The sequence below is a fragment of the Simochromis diagramma genome, unplaced genomic scaffold, assembly GCF_900408965.1.
Source record: "Simochromis diagramma unplaced genomic scaffold, fSimDia1.1 OVJJ01000704.1, whole genome shotgun sequence".
Classification (NCBI taxonomy): Eukaryota; Metazoa; Chordata; class Actinopteri; order Cichliformes; family Cichlidae; genus Simochromis; species Simochromis diagramma.
This window is the reverse complement of record NW_024387497.1, coordinates 24,010-45,269: the sequence shown is the minus strand read 5'-3', so window position 1 is coordinate 45,269 and position 21,260 is coordinate 24,010. Positions and strand designations below refer to the sequence as shown.

The 21,260-nt window shown below is 39.9% G+C and overlaps 1 protein-coding gene and 2 long non-coding RNA genes across 3 annotated transcripts; 2 read left to right on the top strand and 1 right to left on the bottom strand.

The window, feature by feature from the left end:
• Positions 1-1,669: 1,669 nt before the first annotated feature.
• Positions 1,670-4,987, top strand: LOC120725659. The gene is made up of 3 exons (XR_005694168.1): positions 1,670-1,716; positions 2,323-2,455; positions 4,337-4,987. It is a non-coding gene; the product is annotated as an uncharacterized LOC120725659 (long non-coding RNA).
• On the bottom strand, positions 4,179-15,987 carry LOC120725660. Its single transcript, XR_005694169.1, has 3 exons — positions 15,976-15,987; positions 9,252-9,255; positions 4,179-4,551 (listed from the first exon to the last, which is right to left on the bottom strand). It is a non-coding gene; the product is annotated as an uncharacterized LOC120725660 (long non-coding RNA).
• A 1,484-nt stretch (positions 15,988-17,471) lies between these two features.
• LOC120725657 lies at positions 17,472-20,923 on the top strand. Its single transcript, XM_040018638.1, has 2 exons — positions 17,472-17,559; positions 18,246-20,923. The coding sequence occupies exon 2, from the start codon at positions 18,248-18,250 to the stop codon at positions 19,919-19,921; it is 1,674 nt and encodes a 557-aa protein (XP_039874572.1). The 5' UTR covers positions 17,472-17,559; positions 18,246-18,247; the 3' UTR covers positions 19,922-20,923.
• The last annotated feature ends 337 nt before the right edge of the window (positions 20,924-21,260 follow it).

Below are 21,260 nucleotides of genomic sequence, written 5' to 3'. Positions count from 1 at the left end.
AGAAGATGAAGCAGAAAGGAGACACAGAGAAGGTCCAGAAACTGGAGGAGATGAAAAGGTGAGTGGACGAAAGAGCCAAAGCACATGTTGGTACGAGCTTCAACAAATTCCATCAGCTATCAGAAATATTGGGAGATCCTTCCCCTGCAGTCAAACAAGTAAAGAAGCATCAGGCAGCAGTGTAGATGCTTTTCCCCGATACTCTCTATACTACATGTTCAGATGTACACCACATGTTTGTTTGTTTTTTCTAACAGATGGCACATTACTATTAAAAAACACTAATTATTTATTGATTACTGATCAGCACTAACATCTCTACTCAGAGAGAAGTCAGCTTCATAATGTTTTCATGTTAAGGAGAAGTTACAGTGCCTCAGTGTTTGTGCCAGGAAGAGCAGTTTTATGCATCTGTCATCAAATCTGTACCAAATACAACATGTGGCTCCAGATGTTTGTCACGGTCCTGGGTCATGTGACCCAGCATTAAGAGTTTATTGTTGTATTTGTGATTTCTTAGGTATATTTAAAGGATGTTAAGTTTTAGTATTATTAACAGGTTGCCTTTAAGTCTAGTTTAGGTTATTCTATGTATTGTTAGTTATGAGTCTGTTGGTAGTATATTACATGGTCTGTCTTGTCCTCAGTGTTTCAGTATGTCTGTGTCTAAATCCCCCTTTTCAAGAAACAACTTTCATTAAAATTCTGCCTGGTCTTGTGTCTCTGTAACATAACCCAGAACGTAATAACAAGCTGACATTTTCCTCCTGACACCAACGATCAGCTCAACAGACCCTCATTTTACCTGCATACACTCTGCTCACCTGTCAGCCTACAAGAAACACATGATTTCATCCAGGTTCCTTAAAATTGTATCCAATCTGACTCATCTAATGCTAAGTGCTTTATTTATCAGTGTGATCCAGGTACACACCGGCTCACTCCTTGGCAGCCGCTTATCGGGGCCTGGAGCCTGGGGCTCGCTCGGGCCACTTCGGAGGTGGGGTGCCCCCGGCCTCTCGGCCTGGGGCTCGGTCACTCAGGCACGGCTGGCTGCCGTCGGAGCTCACGGGCGCGTCACTGCAACTCCCCCTGGCTTCTGCTCCGCGGCTGCTGAGTGAGCCCTCATCTGGGACTCTCCTCAGCTCTTTCTGGGACAGTGGCGCGGCTGCCCCTCTGTTGGTCTTCCTTGGTCTCTTGTGTTCTGGGGGCCTCTGGATGTCTGGAGTTTTGATCTCCTCCATACCTGCTTCATGCCCTGGAGGACGGGGCTGTGGCCCCCCCACACCCTCTAGCAGATCATTACATGAAGGAACCTTTTAAAAAAAAAAAACAAGCGCGTCCATGCTCACAGGTGTACACACGGGTGATCACACCCACAAACTACACCCTTTTTGGCTCCTACCTCAAAGCACACTGTGTTCTGTTGATCTTATGTGCTGCACAATAATGTTTAATATTTAGTATTTACTGTCATATTCCCATATATCATTGTGATGTTGTTTATTCTATTACTCTTGTTCTCTTCTGCTTGTTTTCTTTTTTCTTTCTCAGCAGGTGATCCAGGTGATTGATATATGCATTTTTTTTCTTTTTTTTCTGCTCATTCTGTTGGTTTTTGTCTTTTGCCCTTCTCCCCGTCCCTCTTCTCAGCTGTTTCTCTTTCCCTCTTTCTTTCTCCCCTTCTTTCCCCCAGTCAAGTCTGTCCCGTATTCAGTAAGTGAAAATAAAATAAACAATAAAAGGTGAATCAAATGGACCATCACGGCAAGGCTGGGATGGTCAATTTGACTCATCTATGTGTACTAGTACGTTTCTTTGAGACAATCATTGGACTAAAATGAAGGTAGAGATGATAAGTATATTTATTGTTTGAGGTCTCTGTAGTGAATTGCTAAATGACTCTCATTCCCAGAATTAAATTCCCAGGTTTAATAAAACATTACAAATACACAGTGGTGACATTTGATATTACCTGAGATTGATTATTTAAGATGATTTATTTTTTCACAATATCCATCAACTGTCTGCGACCATCACCAGTTAATCTGAGTTAATTAAAATAATTGTGGTCTGAAAAACATAATGATATGTGTCTGCATTTGCACTAGCACACTGTAATCCCTAACAGTTGTTCTAGCTCATAACTAATAAGCTCATAACACTCAAATGTCGTTTTGAAGTTGAGCAAATTATAAAGTATTGAGCTCTGTTGGCTTTTATGCAACTTTAATTGAATAGGGCTCAATATTTTTTAGCTAATTTGTTTAAGAAGCATATATTAGTGACGTTCTGGTGGGTGGTGTCTTGTCGCTCCCTCAGGAAAGCTGAGTCAGCCATCTTGAATTTACCTTGATGCGGGGAAGATTTGGCCAGCCCGTGTGGATTAAGAGTCCCCAACTTCAACCCACCACGACTACCACCTTATTTTTTTTCATCAACTGCCCTAAATTTGGTAAGTCTAACGTGTTTTTGTTTTGTTTAAATTTAATTTCGATAAACATTATTTTTTATTTTTTACTGGAAATATATTCGTACTTTGTGCACAGTGAATGTTTGTTATAAATAAATTCGAATCCAAGTAATTGTAATTTTAGAAGTTTTCGAATGTGACAAATATGTAATGTTATTTCAAATTAGAACGGTGTAACGTTTTGGCGGTTTTCCGTGGGGGACAACATCTCCCATAATGCATTGTATTCTTGCCCGGGAAGTTGACGGTGGCAGTTCTAGCTCCTTGCGTTTGAACTTTCTACTAAAACTTTCTACTGTCCGTTTCTACCGGTTGTCGTATTCGCCGGTAATGCACGTGCGTATTGTGAGTATACTTATTTCAGTAAGTGTCCGTGTTACACAGTCAGTAGTTTACGCTGTTGAGCTATGTGTGTGTGTGTGCTAGCATGAAGCGAACAATAATAAACAACATGAGTGTGTTATCATGATGGTAATTAGACACATGTTTGTATTTTTTCGTAGTCTCAAATGTGTGGTTGTGAGATAATCTCGAAATCCTTTTAACCCTTTAGAGCCGGTCGGAGCGGGCACGCTCTGTTTTGCGTAACTATTTTTAAATCCCGGTAGCTCTGCAACCACATAAGCTAGCGCAATAATTTTTTTTGCATATGAAACCGGAGGAGTTGTACTTACATCTTATGCCATCAGCTTGTCCTAGGTCACAGTTTCCTTCCACATATAGCTTTGCAAAAACTGCATAAAAACCACTTGCAGCAACACAAACATAATATTCCAGAAACACGCTTTGCCGATCCGATCAGCTGTTCATAACACTTCCCACGATGGAATAGACGTCAGCGCGAACTTTTGCATGTCCGCCATTACCTGCCTGAAACCGGAAGTGACGTCATTTTCGCGGAAATGTAGTTTTTTTTTTTTACCATCAGGGCCTCATGGCCTATACTGCTGTTTTTAAAAGTTATTTTTGACTTTATGACTTTCTGTGTCTTTTCTGGGATGCTTAGGACTCATATTGCACTGCTGGAAATAGTTTATTTTGATGCATATGCTGCTTTTTTGCAAATTTGCAGTATAATATTTATTTTCGTTTTTCCTGCAGTGTATAAAAATTTGTGTATTTCAAAAATAAAACTATGAAGACACTCAAAATAAATTTCCTGTGGTAGGAAACTATTTTGTGCAACTTTTTTGTATTTACAGTTTTGAGGGATAAGCCTCTTAAATTTCTCTAACTAGAAATATATGTTAAAAAAACAAAAACGATTTAAAAAATTTTTTGTAGTTTATTGCACTTTTTTGCAATTTATGTAATTACTATGCACTTAATGAATACATATTATTAAAATCTGGGCTATAATGGTTGTGTTGATGTATAGCAACTTGAAATGCTCCCAAAAATGGCTCCACAACATGTAAAAATATAATATAAGCTCTGGCGGACTTGGTTCTATGGTAGGTCTTAAAGGGTTAACAGTTTACAGGGGTATTCCACTAAGCGAGCTCTACAAGTCAAGGCTTGCGGAAAAATGCATCGCCTGATTCAGCCTAACATTACACACTGGTCGAACTCGGTGATTATGCCATGGATACAAGGTTGTCATTTTAGGAGAAGGACATCTTGACAAAATCTATCCTATCAAAATATCCAAAAAAAATCCAAAATACTGGATTACCTACCCTACATCTATGGCTAGGGTAGGGTAGGGTTACCCTTCTAGATTGACAAGTTTAGCCCGTTACACAAAAAGTTTGGACACCCCTGATCTATAACAATGACAATCAGAACATGGCTATCCAACACTTTGTTTTTACTCTGCATTTGTGTAAATACTATTCTAATAGATATTGTATGTTCATCTAGGAACAGCATGATGTAAATACAAGACGGGCCCTCGTCCTTTGTGCACTTCCTGTGTACCTGCGTGAAGATGCCTCCACGTTATTCAGGACTTGTGATGTAAGTGTACTGGCCTCAGCATCAACCCCTTTGCCTAGCTGTTCAGTCGAACATATGACATCGCTCAGAACTCAAGGAGAACCAGGGTGTATATCAGGAAGGAGGTTCAACACATCTGACTTGTTTTCTCCCATATATCAACTATTGTTGAATAAGATTGCAAGAAGATTGTTACGCATAAACCAGAAAACATGAAAATAGTCGAAAGATTATTAAACAAAAACAAATCCACAGATAAAAACTATCTCCCTTTTAAAATTCAAGTGTTCTATTTTTTTGGAGGTGCCATGTTGTGGTCAGAGAAATGTTTGGTAAATAACAAAAACAAATATCTTGGCATATATTCATTACTGAAAACATTTATTTAAACATATGTTTTGAAACCAAACCCAAATTAAGATTATTGTAATGCATCATGATGTATCGCCATATCAAATTAAATCGTTGACATTATAATCCTAAAAGAAACGTGCGACTTATGAAGATTCACACCTCTAATCAATAGCATGATTTGTGTCCTTGTGGGGCTGAACTCATTCTTGTATTATTTTTGTTTTGCAGACAGTTGTCACGGATGACACTACTGATTCGGCCCTCTTCAGTCCCGAAAGCATCTGCATTGTCGTTGAGGATGAAATACTATTCATGTTTAACGTTGTGTTGCCTAATACCTTAATGCACTACCTGATGTTTGTTCCCAATTATGTACAGTTGTATAAACCAGTACAAATCTGGATGCCTCATTTCTCCTGCTTTTTGGGTAGTTCTGTGTACTAGACCTACAATACGCAGACTCTCGAGCTTTTATTAACATGTATCCAGAAGGTTGTGATGTGCCTTGAATACAACAAACCACTGTTAGGTCGCTTACTGATGCAGAAGAATTTGTTCAAGTGAATCACTTGGAATAGACAACTCGTTAAGCTAAGTATTGAAGGTTTTTCTTGTTTTGTTTTGTTTTATTTATACCATTTTTTTAAACCATTTTTTACCATTTGCCTCTTCTACCTCACATTTAAGATGAATAACTGTTCAGTTCATGCACTATTCATATTTAATGTTCTGTTGCCTAATACATAAATGCACTGCCTTGATGTTTGTTCCCTATAAGTACAGCAGTGGAAACAGTACTGTTTTTTATGTATTTTTAAAAAAGAAAGTGAGCTGCAGCTGTCAAGGTACAGTAAGTGTTAAATGCCTCAATGTTCTAATAGCTGCAATTGCTGTTAATACTGAAAATGTTATTGAATTTTAGAATTGAGATGGAGACCCTTGGAGTCTTTTTCTCGTTTTATTTATGAAGCACTTTTTTATGAGTGAGCTCTGTTGTTTGTGCCTTTTTAAAAGCACATTGTGTTTAATAAAAAGTTGTTAAATTGTTAGTGTTGTTACTTTCATGTTTTCTAACACTTTTAGCTGATTATAATTTACTGGGCAAACAGTTTAGAATTATTTGTAAGTGTATTTCCCACAGTATTTTAAAAACATTGAAGATTTTAAGTGTTATTTCCCATATTATAAGTTAGAAAATATGAAAAAGTTTGAGTTTATTTCCCACATTGTATGAGTTGCAATATGTAAAATATTTTGAGTGTATTTCCCACCTTAATTAAGTTGAAAAATATTGAACATTTTGAGTTTATTACTTCCTAATTATAAGTTGAGGAATATCAACATTTATGAGTTAACATTGAGGTAATTTAAGGCAACTGCAGCTATAATTTTTATTTTAGTTAAACTTAAAACTTTTAAAAACATCACTAAAAAATTGTTGTGTAATCTGTTACACAACAATTTTTGAGTTCTGTGAACTTATTTGGTTTTACAGTGCACAAACTGGAAAGCTTTTTTTGCCAAGGTCTTTAATCAAATATCAGAAACACTGACAAACAGAGACAAACGTTCAATAAAAATGAGGAATCTGCAGAGCCAACATCTGGAACACAGAGAGTGAAAAACATGAATAAAAACCAGTTAACATGGAACACTGGTTTGTCTGGTGCGGCAGCTTTTTACTAGTTGATAATTCACTGACAACCAAAACAAAATTATACTGGCACAAACTGAACTTCGAGGCTGTTTCTCAATATGCGTACTTGTGTTCTTGTGGACTTGTGATACATCATCAGTTACAGACCAAGTACTGTTCCAATTCAAAGTACCCATCAAGCCAAGTACGCTCAAAATTCCCGGATGTGGTCTCGCTCCTCCTTTTTTATCGAGCATGCTATATATCCCAGAATGCATTTTGTCCAAAACTCAGACGCGTCAATGGTGGAGGACTGCGGCTAAAAACTTTTAAATATTACTCTTCCTGGGTCACAAAATAAACTTTTAAGATATTTTCAGGTGAGAATGTAGCTGTGTAAACTTCAAATATCTGCTCGGTTTATCAAGACACCACATATTTGCAAAAGTGCTCCGATGTTTTCGGAGACGTCTGTTACCCACCAGCGTGATAGCTAGCTGGGGTTCAAGCCTCACTAGAGCCGGTGGGAACAGCGAACTCCCGGCACATCATTTTCAAACCCCCGCGGTCTTTAGCTACTCAGGTTAAACATGGCAAATCACTAAGATAACTTAAAATGTTACTGTTTGGTTTATTTCAGTGTTTGATTTGTTCCTGAGTAAATCGGTTTGTTCAGCTTCATAACTGGACCGTTTTATTTAATACTGACATCTTGCTTGGAGAGCTGAGAGCTATGTTTTGAGTTTCACCCGTCATATCCCCTGATGTAAAAGATAAAGATAAGATAAAGAAGAACTTTATTGTCCTTGTAGTTATACAATGAAATTTGCTTGGTAGCTCACAGAGGCCAGCAGCAATAAAACAAGAAGCAGCATAGTAACATAATAACCATAGTAAACGTAATAAAAGTATAAAGTAAAAAGAAGGCACGTAGCACAGTAAATAAAAAATAGTATTTACCCTATGGTAGTTTGAGGGCAAAAGGTATAATATAATATAACAGTATTTACAGTCTGGTAATTTAGTGCAAACATTAATGTCCAGTAAATGACTTTGTACATTAGCAGCAGGCATGACATGTAGTGATGTGTCGGTCGCGAACGAAATGGCTCTTAGAGCCAACTCTTTGACGTGAACGATGTGACGTGAAACACGGCTTATCGCGAGCCGTGTTTTTTTTTTTTTCTTTCTCTCACCCTCTCTCTCGCACTTTTTTTCCGCTTCACTCCGCACACGAGCCTTGTGCTTTGCGCTGGGAAGAGGGGGGAGGGGTGGTAGTTACACTCGCAGTAGTAGAGGAACAGAGCGGGAGGGAGAGAGAGAGAAAGAGCCAGGGACAACAACGTCACATTAGAAAGGTATAGTAATCATCCACAACTATTTTCAGTTGCGGATGATAAAGGATTCAGAAAGTTTATTCATGCAGGCCCATATGACAGAGAATGTGCATCTTCTTTTTGTTTTCATATTTTAATTTATATTTAATTGTGTTGTGGTTTGCAGTGTTTTGTGTTGTTTCACTTTAAATTTGTTTAAAAGGAAAAAGCTGAAAATTTCAATAGTTAAAAGCTGAACTGTGAATACTTGGTTATTGTAATATATGATTTATTTATTACATTTTATGTGGAGTGAATAAATAAAAGTATATTTACGGTGGCCCCTAGAGACAAAGCACGTACAAACTCCAAATCACGTAAAAACTCCAAAACACGTAAAAACTCCATAGCATGTACAAACTCCGAAGCACGTACAAAACCCCAAAGCACGTACAAACTCCAAAACACGTAAAAACTCAGAAGCACGTAAAAACTCCAAAACACGTACAAAACAAAATCTAAACACCTACGCTACCACTACAAAGAAACAAAACATAAAGATTCACTTTCACACTCAGTCTGCACTTTTATTCATTACTTCAACAGGTTGAAATGAGCTTTGAAGAAACATCAGTTTAGTGCTGAAATATTCAAATGCTGCAGGAAGGAGAACAACAAAGTGATGACTAGAGATGGGCAGTAACGCGTTTCTTGTAACGTGTTACTGTAATCCGATTACTTTTTTCAAGTAACGAGTAAAGTAAGGGATTACTATTGCAAAAACGGTAATTAGATTACCCTTACTTTCCCGTAGGAACGCTGTGTTACTGCGTTACTAAAACCGTGATTTTTTTGCGAGAGTGTCTCATGACAGTGACGTAAGCAAGTGCGACGTTCGTGACAACAGCTGTGTGCAGATAAACAATGGATAATATATCAAGTGCGGGAGAGAGTATGAGCGTGCAGCGTTTAAAGCGTGGAAGTACTGACCTTATTTTGAGTTTGATTCCATAAAAAGTGACAAAAACATTAGCGTTCGTTGTGCGTGGGAAGAAAACTTCTTTTTACAGCGAAAAAAAACCCTAAACTTCCAAGCAAGCACCGAGTGCGCTACGACGTAATGGGAAATTCACAGGGAAACTCGCGAGTAGTAATATACCTATACCTATACCTATACAAGGAACATTGGGGGTTGATACAGTGCTAGTGTGGCTAGGTGTGAATATGTGTGCTTTTAGAAGTATCACAGTTTATTTCTAAAGGGATACATGTTGTTTGTGGTATTCTATTTAAAAACTATTAGCCTGTGAAACGATTAGAAAAGTGAAATCTTCCTAAATTAAATGCTGTGTGGGAATACACGGTTTTTAGAAGTATCACTGTTTATTTCTAAAGGGATACCTGTTATTTGTGGCACTCTGTTTGAAACTATTAGCCTCTGTGTGTTTCAGAGCACTAAAGAAAAAGCAAAATGCTCCTAACTAGTTAAAATACCCCTAAACTAGTTAAATTAAATCATCTATGTCTAAATAACAGAGCTCTGAGACCTATACAATCCTTTAAAAAGAGTTTAATTTAAACACATAATGGTTTCATTAAATAAAACGCAAAAAGTCCGTTCACGCGCACGTGCACGCACATGAACGCGGAGGGGGATAGGGGAAGTGGGGGTATGGGGGGCAAAAAAAGCTATAGGTATATTACTACTATCGGCACAGCAGCAGGTTTGATCTCTGTGGGAGGCTACAGCCCTGTTTTTACCGCCGTGTTTGATGGCGTTTGACGTTATGTCAGGACCACGCTGGAGAGACGGGCCCTCTGTTTTGTAGTGTTCCCAAAATATTAGAATTTATCTGATCAGCCTCTGGTGTCCCTGTATGATACAATATCACTAACTACCTGACCCCACCCCCACTGAGGTTGGGACAAACACAGTGACCTTTCACCTCGTGACATGCAGCGACCTTCACAGAGCATTAGTGTTGACTAACGATGTGTTCATGGACACGGCGAGGAGTCAGAAACACTAACAGGAGGAAACCCCTGATTCTTTGTTTGTTTGTTATAAGAGGATGATGTTTGTCTGCACATGTCAGAGCTGCACGTGACACACACACACACACACGACCAGTGCGAGCTGTGATCACCTTCATGTTCTGCTGCTCAGACTCAGGCTGAATGTGTAGTTTGTGAGTCTGTGCTCGCACACAGCAAGGCTGCTGCCAGTTCACAAACTGGGTCACCAAGACAGGAACAAGGAGAGCAGCCGCCATCACCTTCACACTACACGAGGAACCACAGCGAGCTCACAGACCAGCACAGACACACAGACAGAGGAGTCAGCGTGGAAATGCAGACACAAACGAGTGCTGCTGAAGGTCACGTAACGTGTTTATAAAGCTGCACATGGACTCTGAGCGTCTGACCACAGAAACATCCGAGCCCTGCTCATGTCTGTGCTGAACCTGCTGCCTCCCTCCTCCTCCCCTCCTCCCCCTCATGCAGCCTCGGCGGGAGGCTTGTGTGTACTCCGTGGTCACGCCCCTGAGACATGTGCCTGCTCCACTCAGACGGCTCTGCAATGGGACTGGAGCGCCAGAGGCCCGCCCACACCCACGCCTACCCTCCCTCTGCACACGCTCTCACGTTCCCGCCATTCATATCTCACTCTCTCTCACACACACACACAAACGGATCTGCAGCGTTTTCTGCTGTAGTAAAATAAGATTCTTCAGCTTAAACGTGACCTCCTCCTCACTTCCTGATGGTGATGTTCATATTCAACAATCTAGAGTTTCTCGTAACGAGCTGAGTGTGAGCCAAGACTGCAGACTGCTCTGAACAGGTTTTCAATTTTTTTTTTTACCTCTATGACATCACAGAGAGTAAACTTGCTGATCCCAGAGGATGAATGAGGGCCTGCAGAGTCAGTCCAGAGTCAGATACAGAAGGATTATTATGAACTGTCAGTCATGCAAAGCTGCTCACAGTCCAAGAATAAGAAGAGAAAGCAAAGAGGAGGAGCTTGTTTTTGGACTGATTCTTCTACAGTGTTCTTCTACTCCCGATGCACACACACACACTGACACACACACGCCGTTGGATGTGTCAGAGAACATTTTGGGGCTGGCGTCTTACCGTCGTGGCTCATGCCCACAGACAGACACTTCTTGAAGCGGCACTCCTTGGGCAAGATACTAACCCCATGTTTGCCTACTGGTGGTGCCAGTGTCCTGCAGCCTCGCCTCTGTCAGTGCGCTCCAGGGCAGCTGTGGCTATAATGTAGCTTGCCATCACCAGTGTGTGAATGACTGAATGTAGTGTAAAGTGCTTTGGGGTCTAAGTAAAGCGCTATACAAATGCAGACCATTTACCTTCCCTTTCATTCACTTCCCCCTTGTTTTTTGTACCCGTTTTATCAGCCACAATAAAGGGCGCGCTTTTTGTCTATTCGAGTTACGTTTCACGCTCCACTTTTTGGTCTACATTTGGGTCCAGTATTCACTCTACATGCAGTCAGCGCACGCTGCCTGTGACACCTTCAGGCTTTGGTAATGGAAAGCTGATAGGATGATCTGCACTCGTGCAATTTAAATAATTGTTAATGGATTGATGGGACTTGAGCTAAAGTGACAGATGGATTTTGGAAGGTTGATGTGGCCACTGAGATGAATTCTGATGAACAATAATACTTTCCTTTTTTTTTTTGAGAATGAGGGGAGCAGTAATTCATTTTTACCAAGAAAGTTCAATATGTGAGTGAGCCAAACAAGTTGGACGAAAACTGTTTGAGTGCAGACGTGTCAATCCTGTCTGTACATTTGAATAGTTATGGTCTTATCCTCTGTAGTAACTGCTACTGTTTTTCATAATAAAGATAAGATTCTCACTGTGTCATGTTTTAAAATTTGCATTCTAGAAGGTACAGGTACGTTACATTCAACAAAGCCACTACTACTTCTCTCAATTATGATATGACAGAACTGAGAACATTTCTACTACAGTGTAGTCTATATATGTATATGTGATCTTCTGCTGCTTCCAGGTTTGATGTGTTGTACATTCAAAGATGCTCTTCTATTCTCTTCTCCAGATCTTGCACAATCAATGCACAGAAAATATAAGGTTTAACACATGTTTATTTGCAAACAGGAAACCCAGTGAACCGGGTGGTTTGTGGGGGGTCGGATGGAGGGCACAATGGGCTTGAATGGACTGCTTTAATCTACGACACATGAAAGCTGGGGTGAATACAAAGAGTGGAAAGGAGTTTGAGTTTCACTGCTGTTGGACTGAGTATTTTGTCTATTTCAAAGGGTCCGATGTAATGGTGTGAGAGTTTGTAGTTGAGGGATTTTAGAGGAATGTCCCTGGCTGTCAGCCATAACTTCTGTCCAGGAGAGCAGTCAGGTGCCGGAGAGCAATGATGGTCAGCGTATCTCTTATTTTGGGCTGTGGTTCTGAGCAGTCCTCTCTGCTTTGGGTCCAGGCCCGATGGCAATGCTCTAGGTGGTGTTGTATGGACGGTACTGTGAGTTCTAGTTCTGTAGATGGGAATAATGGTGGTTGATAACCAAAAAAAGCTTTACATGGAGACTGACCTCTAACCAAGGAAGTTAGGGTGTTGTGCCCATATTTGATCCACAGCAGGTGGGCAGACCGAGTGGCAGCATTTTGGGAGATGACGCAGCACAGATTCTGATTCTTTCCTTTTGGCGGTTGGCAAACATAGCGTATTACCCCAGTGTTGGCCTCTCTACACTGGCTCCCTGTTCCTTACAGGATCCAATTTAAACTCTTACTTTTTGTTTTTAAATAACACAGAAGGTGAGAAGGGGCTCACCTCAGACATATGAGCCCTTTCTCATCTGTCTGTGCTCCTGTTTATTTGTCAAAACTAACCTTAACTATTCCACGGACTAAACTTCGAGCCTTCTCTGTGGCAGATCCCAGACTCTGGAATAGTCTTGCTCTTAATATCAGATCCGCACAAACAGTTGAACATGTTAAGTCGTTAATAAAGACACATTTTTATTTGCTGGCTTTTAACACAGTTTGACCTAAACATTTTGGTTTATCAGCCTTGTTGTTGTTGTTTTAGTTGTTCTTATTGACTTATTTTATTTATTAATTTATTTTTCTATGTTTTACTGCATTGTTTTATATTTTATTTATTTTAGGGGCATTTTACATTGTTGAGCACTTTGTGCGGCATGGACTGTTTGGAAATGTGCTATATAAGTAAACTTGACCTTGACCTAGGCCCACCCTGGCTTCTAGGAAAGAAAAAAAATGTTTTCCATTCACTCATTGACTGAAAGGGTGATGGTCTTACCGTTTAATGGGTGTAGACCTGTAACAAAGTCCAATGAGTTGTGGGCCCACGGCCGATGGGGCATGGCCAGTGGTTGCAACAACCCTGCACCTCGCGATGTGTTGCTTTTACTCCGGGCGCAGATGGAACAGACTGTGACGTACTCCCTCACATCTCTACTGTGTGGCCGCAGCGTGCTGCTGCTGGTACATAGTGCTGTTTGAGGGTCCCGAGATGCAAAGCGTGTGTGTGTATATATGTGTACATATACACACTGCAGTCTGCCCTCCAAATGAAGATGTTTTATTATGAGTCTAATCCTGTTTGTTTGTGACTCCTGTGAGATAAATTCAGTTTGCTCCTTCTGTCTGCCATGTTTCTAATGGAGGTAAAGAATAAGTATTAGTATAATATAATAAGTATTAATGAGTGATCACAGAATGATGCAGTGTGTGTCAGCTGGAACTAAATTTGTAGACAGCAGGTGAACACAGCTGTGTCCTGTAGGCAGGGCCGGCCCGTGGCATAGGCCGTATAGGCAAATGCTAAGGGCGCCGTCCATCAGGGGGCGCCACGCCAGTCCCACAAATGTTGAAAAAAAAAAAAAAGTTGGTACTATTATTTCTAAATACAAAAAATAATCCCACGTTAATTAAAATGCAAAGTAAAGCTTATTTAATAGAAATATTATTTGTTAGAACATTACGCCCCCCCCCCCCCCCCTCCCCGCACGGTGCGCCCCCTCCCTTCCCGTATCATGGTTCCTTTTGGACGTCACCACATCAAAAAATCAACACAAGATGTCAAAACGGCCAAAACTGTCAGGTGCCCAGGGAAGAAAAAAGAAAACGAGAAAAAGACAGAGGTAGGTAACGTTAGCCTACATGAAATTATTTGTCTGAATGTGATAGTAACCTAAATTTTTAGCATTAAGCTAATGTTACATGATTCGCTAATTGCTAATCAATAAATAGCTAGTTAACTGTTTTAACGTCAGTTAATATTGTGGAGGGGGCTAAATTGTTATGGAAAATAATAATGTAACGTTAGGTAATTACAGTACTCCCACCTTTCCCACCATTCCTCATTTGTATTCATCTTTTAAGCAGGTGTTTTTTGTTTACATTGTTATTGCCTTCTGGTTAGCTAACGTTTATCCTGCAGGTAATAGTCACTTTTCCACCCCTGTATATATTATAGTTGTAAGCCTAGTTGTTAGTGCACATCATTAATGTTAATTAAGCAATATCACATGAGAGGGAATGCTGTTTTTTAATATGAGCTCTGCTGTGATTCGGTCAAAGATAACCATAACATAACATTCTCATATGATATTATACTGTTACTTTGCATTCTGCTATTCAGCATTTCACTGTAATGATGACAATAAATTGAATCTAATCTAATTTGCATATCAGTTAACATCATACATATATCTCTTTGGTTTTTCATTTATATTATATCATTTCATTTTATTCCTGGAATCATATGTTTTTATTATTAGACTTTAATACTCAGTGGTGTCACATACTCCTCTCTTCAGATGCACTGTTGAAGTTTCTAAATCCCACCCCTGGGCCATCTACCACATCTACCGCTGCTGCTTCCACTTCAGCAGCACAACCCACCAGTGATGCAGCTTTAGCAGCACAACCCAGCCACGATGCAGCAGCATCAAGCGGTCTTCCTGTTGCCTCCACCTCAGCACCACAACCCACCAGTTTTGCAGCAGCATCAAGCGGTGTTATTGTATTTCATATATTCATTTTTTTATTTTTTGTATTCATTTATTTATTCATATATTTTTTTATCTTGTTAATTATTCTGATTGTGAATTTGCTTTCTTTAAGTAAAAAAAAAAAGGTCAAAGACAAAGCTATTCGGTTTCTTGTGAGTACATACACTACACTGCCGATGTAGGGGGGCGCCACCTAAAATCTTGCCTAGGGCGCCAGATTGGTTAGGGCCGGGCCTGCCTGTAGGTAACGTCCTGATGGCTTATTTGAATAAAATATACTCAGGGTGATAACAGCTGCAGTTTTAACTGGAAACACCATATTCACATTTGAGTAGTTGTGATGGTATCACCTACAATTTCTGTCGCTGTTTGAAGATAAGCTTCTCACTCATTGTTACAGTTAGAAATTTGCATTGTGGGAAACACACCAAAGTGAACTTACTGAGAGCTACTGCTACCAGCAATAACTCTAATATTACAAAAAAATTACTGATAGTACCGCTACATAGATGTTTTCTGTTACTTATATTAATGATAGTGTAATTATATGAAGTGCTAAGATAAAGCTGTGCTGTCCTGGAAATTGAGTATTGGATTTATTCTAGGATGTCTGCTCAAGGAGTAGCTAATGTAACCCGAGTTTCTTGTTTTTGTAGTGTTCTCTCTTTAGACTGTTGGTGTATTGCATCTTAACAATGATCTTCCATGATAAACACCAACATGGCAGGACATTGTACTTGTAACTTTTTACTTTTCGACTTCCCTACAGGTGCTCGTCACACCATAAACAGTCCCACTGTAAACACTAGATAGGAACCAAACTGATCTTACAAAATGCCATAAAAATTAACCGAAATGTTACACATAAAATGATAAAGTGAGGTAAGTGACAATAAAGTATATAATATATATATATATATATAAACTCAAATGTGTAAAATGATGAAGGAATATTGAAAAGCCTATAATCTATAATAGATCATATTATAATCTACACAAATAAAACATACATGCCATAACTAAGGTTACACTAAGGTGAAGTCCTACATATAATTCTGGGTTGTTTAATTTGCTGTAGTGACTCATTTATTTAACGATCATATATTTTGCCTGTTACAAACTGTCAGATAAATATAAAATCCTAACATTACAGTTTGATTAATGTCTGAGAGACTGAAATGACCACCTGTCTCTAGTCCCTCTCACCACACCTCTGAAAGAGCGCCAGTCTCCTCCATCTTTATTACCAATGAGTAATGTATGAGACACCACACAGCTCAAACTGTGTTTAACTCCTGCCTTGCAGCAGCTTGATTGGTTCAAATCTTTCCCACAGGTTTCTGTTGTGGGTTCTTAGAGACTCGTGACTCCTCATTTTATGCTCATCAACATAGCAGCACGTCACCCTCAAAAACTTAGCATTAGTAAAACAATCTGCATCACATATCAGCAAAAACTGCCCACAAGCTCCTGGCACATTTGGCACACAGGTACATATAAGGCCCCTTATCTATATTACATATAATGATGCCATTATGTAGCCTGGATACTTGTATATAGCACAGCAAGACCTGAGTGTTGCAGGAGACCCACAAACATGTGTTAACTTGTCTCATTCATAATTTATCATTTGCCTCATATGCTCTGGTTAGATGTTCTATTGGGTCACACTATGTCTACAAAAGGAAATTGGTGTTCAGTGCTGGGTCATGCAGGGTCATGTACAAGTTAGTTAAAATTATGTTTTACACCAAATTTTGTTCATTAGAAGCTAAATAACTAATGAAGTGTTGGGCTGGCTTTGCAATCATCCAGTAGAAAGCAGTATTAATCTCAAAAAACAAAGCTGTGATCAGTCCGTTTGTAAGGCTGATGCCAAAAGTCAGATCTCTGTCTCTGATTTGTCTCACCTTACATTCTGTTACATCCTGTTATTGTGTGTGTCTGTGTGAATGAACTAACTGTTCTTGTTCATGTTGGGGGCAGCCGTCCTCTGGGATGCCCACTTGACTCCACTCATCTGTGAGCAAAGGGTGATTACCTGTCTGCCACCTAAGGTGAAAGAGATCCCTCAGGTGTGCTAAGTTGTTGCGTTACTGACTGTCGTGTGTTTTGATGCTCTTTACCTGTTTTTGATCCCTCTGCACAGAAGAAGAGAAGCTCAGAGGAGGGAGCTGGGTGAGAAAGCTTGGAGAGAAATTGTGGCCAGTCTGCCATGGCCTATCGCACACATTCCCAAACTGCATTACCTTTCTGTGACGTACCTGTTCATAAATAAAGTGAATGTTGTATCTCGAGTCCATCCTTGAGTTGAGCCGAGAGGAAAATGTTTGTTTTTAATAAATCTGTCCTTTCCTTTCCGGAATAATGGTCTGAATGCTTTGCTGTGCCAAACACCCAAGAGGAGCACCGTAGACTTTCTGTAGGCTCCTCTTGTTAATATTGATTTTATTATTCACATTAGTGTCTGTGTGGATGTTACGCTGGAGCGGATGCGTGGGATGGAGAAGAACAAGAAAAGAACACAGACAGAAAGAAAGGGGTGGAGGGCAAACAGACACGACCTGTAACCAAGCACACCTATACACAGCACCTGAGAGATAAAACTCACACAAGTGAGTATGACATCAGAGGTGTGGCTTTTCAGGGTCTTATAAAAATGTCTGCTTCTCTCTGACACACAGCAGCATCCAGACCGCCTCCTCAGACTCAGACATCACCACATCCAAGCTGACAGCTCCTCTCTCTGATCCCAGCTTCAGGATCTTCACCTGTCCACGCCTCCATCAGGTATATATATATCTCCAAATTTATATACTGGATTATTAGTATATTTGTTTTATTTGTCCGATTGTCTTTCTGTCCATAATCCTGTTATATTATCTGCTAGAACTGCTAAACCTGTTTATAAATTCACATCCATGATTAATGTCACAAATAGGATAATAGTCAGTATAAAACAAAAATATTATAATTATTATTATTGTTTATGTACATTTATCATCATTTCATATTACAGAAATGGGTTAAACACATCTTAGTAACAGTTCACAAATACTGCATTTCTTTTCTTTTTTCTTTTTTAAATATTATGTTTTTGGCTGTTTGTTGGATGATAAAAGTGAAGATAGAGGGGAAAGACACGCAGCAATGAGCTACAGCTCTTCAGCTATGCACCATGTGGGTGCCTGCTCTCCCACTGAGCTAAAGTTGGCCCCAGTTTCTTGTTCCTTACTGTAGAAGCAGATGCACTAATGCTTTCTCATCAAACGCTGCCACCTAATGGTGACTTTTCAAACAAAATTTAGCAGATCGTGATTAAAGATAGCAACGTGTATGATGTTTAGTAATAATCTACTGTTATTACACTATTTGTACTTTAACCTTGAGTGGTGAATTTAAATTAAGAGCCTGATTGTTTCATGTGGAGAGTTAATGAATGAAGATCTCTGCATTGTGTTTGTGTCTATTTTCAGACATGGAGTCTGTTGGCCCGCTGCTGCTGCTGCTGCTGATGTCCTACATCCTCATCTCCACTGTGACCATTTCCACATCTCCCAACCAGAGCGAGCGTGAGAATGAGTTTCTCAAGAAACTAAAAGAAAACAAAAAAAACCTTACAAGTGCACTAAGGGGTGGTTTAAAAAAAGCAGAAGACATCAAAAATGTTGGTCAAACTTGTCAAACATTAATCAAAAACATTGGGGATCTGATGAAAGGTTTGTCAGACGTTAGTTCTGATATATTTAAAGTTGCTCAGTCTATGGTTAATGTTGTGCCAGTAGTAGGTTCTGTTTTTTCCTTAATAATGACATTAGTGATAGTGATAGACAATCATGTTAATGATAAATCAGTACTGAAAGATATCAAGGAAGAATTTGACAAACTCGATGCTAAGCTTGACCAGTATCATATGGAACAGAAGTGGAATATCTGGGCAGCTGGTGTCTACCACAAGCCAGAGCTGGACATCAGGCTCGCCTGGACTGAATACAAAACACTGCTGGGCAGTCTCGCTGGGGCAAAGGATGATGTTGAAAAGAAAAAACACAAACAAAACTTTATAGAAGCCTACTCAAAATATGAAAAGGCTCCTCGGGAAATGGGAGAGTTACTGAAAAAAACAGGGAAGAGCTTCATTAATAACCTCGGGGACGAACTGGCTGAACATGTTAAATGTCACGAGAAAGAAATCTTAGAATATATGTTTCTCATTCTTACACTTATCATCAAGGGCAACATGATGAATGAATACTACTACACACTGAAGGACATAGAGTCTAAAGCAAGAGATGATGAGATGATGAACAGTGTGTATGAAGCAATGACAGCAATGTTTGACATCCAGAAACGATGCATTGCCAACAGTATGACTTATGTATTACAGGATGTGAAACCACTTATTGATAAATCTGAAAAACGTGATGTCTTAGCAAAGGAAGTCTGGTCTTTTCTGCAGGAGACATATGACAGGTATGACTGGATGGTTGTTGCATTCATAACCAAAAACTCAAACCATAAAAAACTTAAACATCTGAACAAACACGTGCTGACAGGATTTCATTATGTGTCAACACAGCGCATTACTGTGGCTGTAGCCAGACAGATAAAAGGGAATCACAGCGAAGCATGGAAAGTCAGCGATGCCATCAAAACATGTTTAAATAAGAGCGTTCCTCCATGTTATGAGGTGGCAGAGACACTCAGCAAATGTACACAAAAGGTGAAAGGAATTCCAGTGTCTAAGACTTACACAGCAGTGCACGCCTATACTGATAAAGCTAACCCTCACCAAAGCATTGAGGCACAGGAAGCTAACCCTCGTCCTAAAAAGCCTTCAAATCAGACTCCTTACATTTACACAGGGGACTGTGCAGTAGGTGGAAAGTTTGTGGTTCTGATTAAAAGTGATAAAGAAATGACGAAAAACTATCTGTGCTCCGAGATAGACTGTGGGGAACAACAAGACAGAGGAACCTGTATTACAATAGAAGACATGTTCCTCGCAATGTGTCAGTGTAATTATCGATACTACGGGCAGTACTGTGAGAACAACATAGATGATTATTATGATGAAGAATTAAAGAGAGAAGCAGCGAAATACAGAAATATAATAATAGTGAAAGACTCGAGGGTGCAAAACAGGAAGTGAAGCAGCAGAAACAGACTTCATGAAGTGATGTGAGCTTGTTCTCTAAAATTTTTTCAGACTCAAAGTATCTATGAAACCTAAAGCACGTTTTAAATGATCGTCTACATATGTCTGTGATGTGCTCACCGTCACTGAGACTAAAGCTGGTTATAGAAAAGCACCAGAGTGGGTTCTGATTGGTTTGAACCTCCTCTGAACAACCAAAGCCAGTGTCCGAGCTCACGTTCACTTCATGAGATGTTCTGTTGTTCGTGTTTCTGAGAGCAGCAGCTGATGATGTGTGAACCTCTGAATAACAGTGAAACATCTATGTGTTAAACTCACATGAATGAAATGGAGATAAAGTTTGTGTTCATGTGCCAAACTAAAAGACTGAAGATCATAAATCCTGAATTATACATGAAAGACATTTAGAGAGAAAGTGCACGTCAGAGAGAGGCTGAAGCTCTGTGCACTGATGAATCAAACATCCTCAGCCTGCATCTCTTACAGCAACAGGAAGCTGAGTTTAAGGAGCTCAGTGAGGATCAGTGCAAAGAGCTGAGCACACAGCCTCTACGTGGAAACACCTCCAATAACGAGCACGATTCACTCCCTGATAACCTGCTCAGCACACACAGCGTGGTCTCGTCTGCATACAGCTGCACCTGGAAACCAACCAGGAATAACACTGCTTCACACATCATCAGTTGCTAGGTAGATCTGAGCTGAAACGCAACCCGCTAAGAGAAGAGAGCCTCTTTCCACAGACAGGAGGGATTATATTTATTTAAAAATGTAAACAAGTAAAAACAAAGACAACGAACCTCCAACAGAAACGACTGAAATAATGTGAGAATGATTTTGATTAAAGTCAGATATGATCTGTACTCATTAAGATGTTCTCCCCTTCACTGGGTCACATGACCACCTGCTGTCTGTCCGTGTGATCTCATTGGAAAGAGTTGAAACCAATGAAATACTTCTGCTGTAAGCTTCTGCTCTGAATAAAGCTTCTGATTCGCTGTCATACGCGTGTCTCTGGTTTGAATCTCACTTTACATCCTGTTACACCCTGTTACATCCTGTTAGTGTGTAGAGTCGCTCATTCTAAAACACACTAATACACACTTTCAGTGTAGTCTGTGCTGCCCCCTCCTGGCTGGGGGAGCAGAGATTTCTGAGGAAATCCTGATTTTTATTTTGGATTAAGGGACCCTTAAAAGTTCAGTTCACCTAAATCAGCTGTAGGTTACAGTGCATCAAAAACTCCCAAAACACCAACCTTCGGCTGACACGGTGCTTTCTGATTAAAGGTGCAGCCAATTCATTTGAACAATGAGCAGATGGAGGCGGAGCA

Excerpts from the sequence above, each read along its gene's own strand:
- LOC120725657 (XM_040018638.1), top strand. The coding sequence starts at position 18,248 with ATGGAGTCTGTTGGCCCGCTGCTGCTGCTGCTGCTGATGTCCTACATC.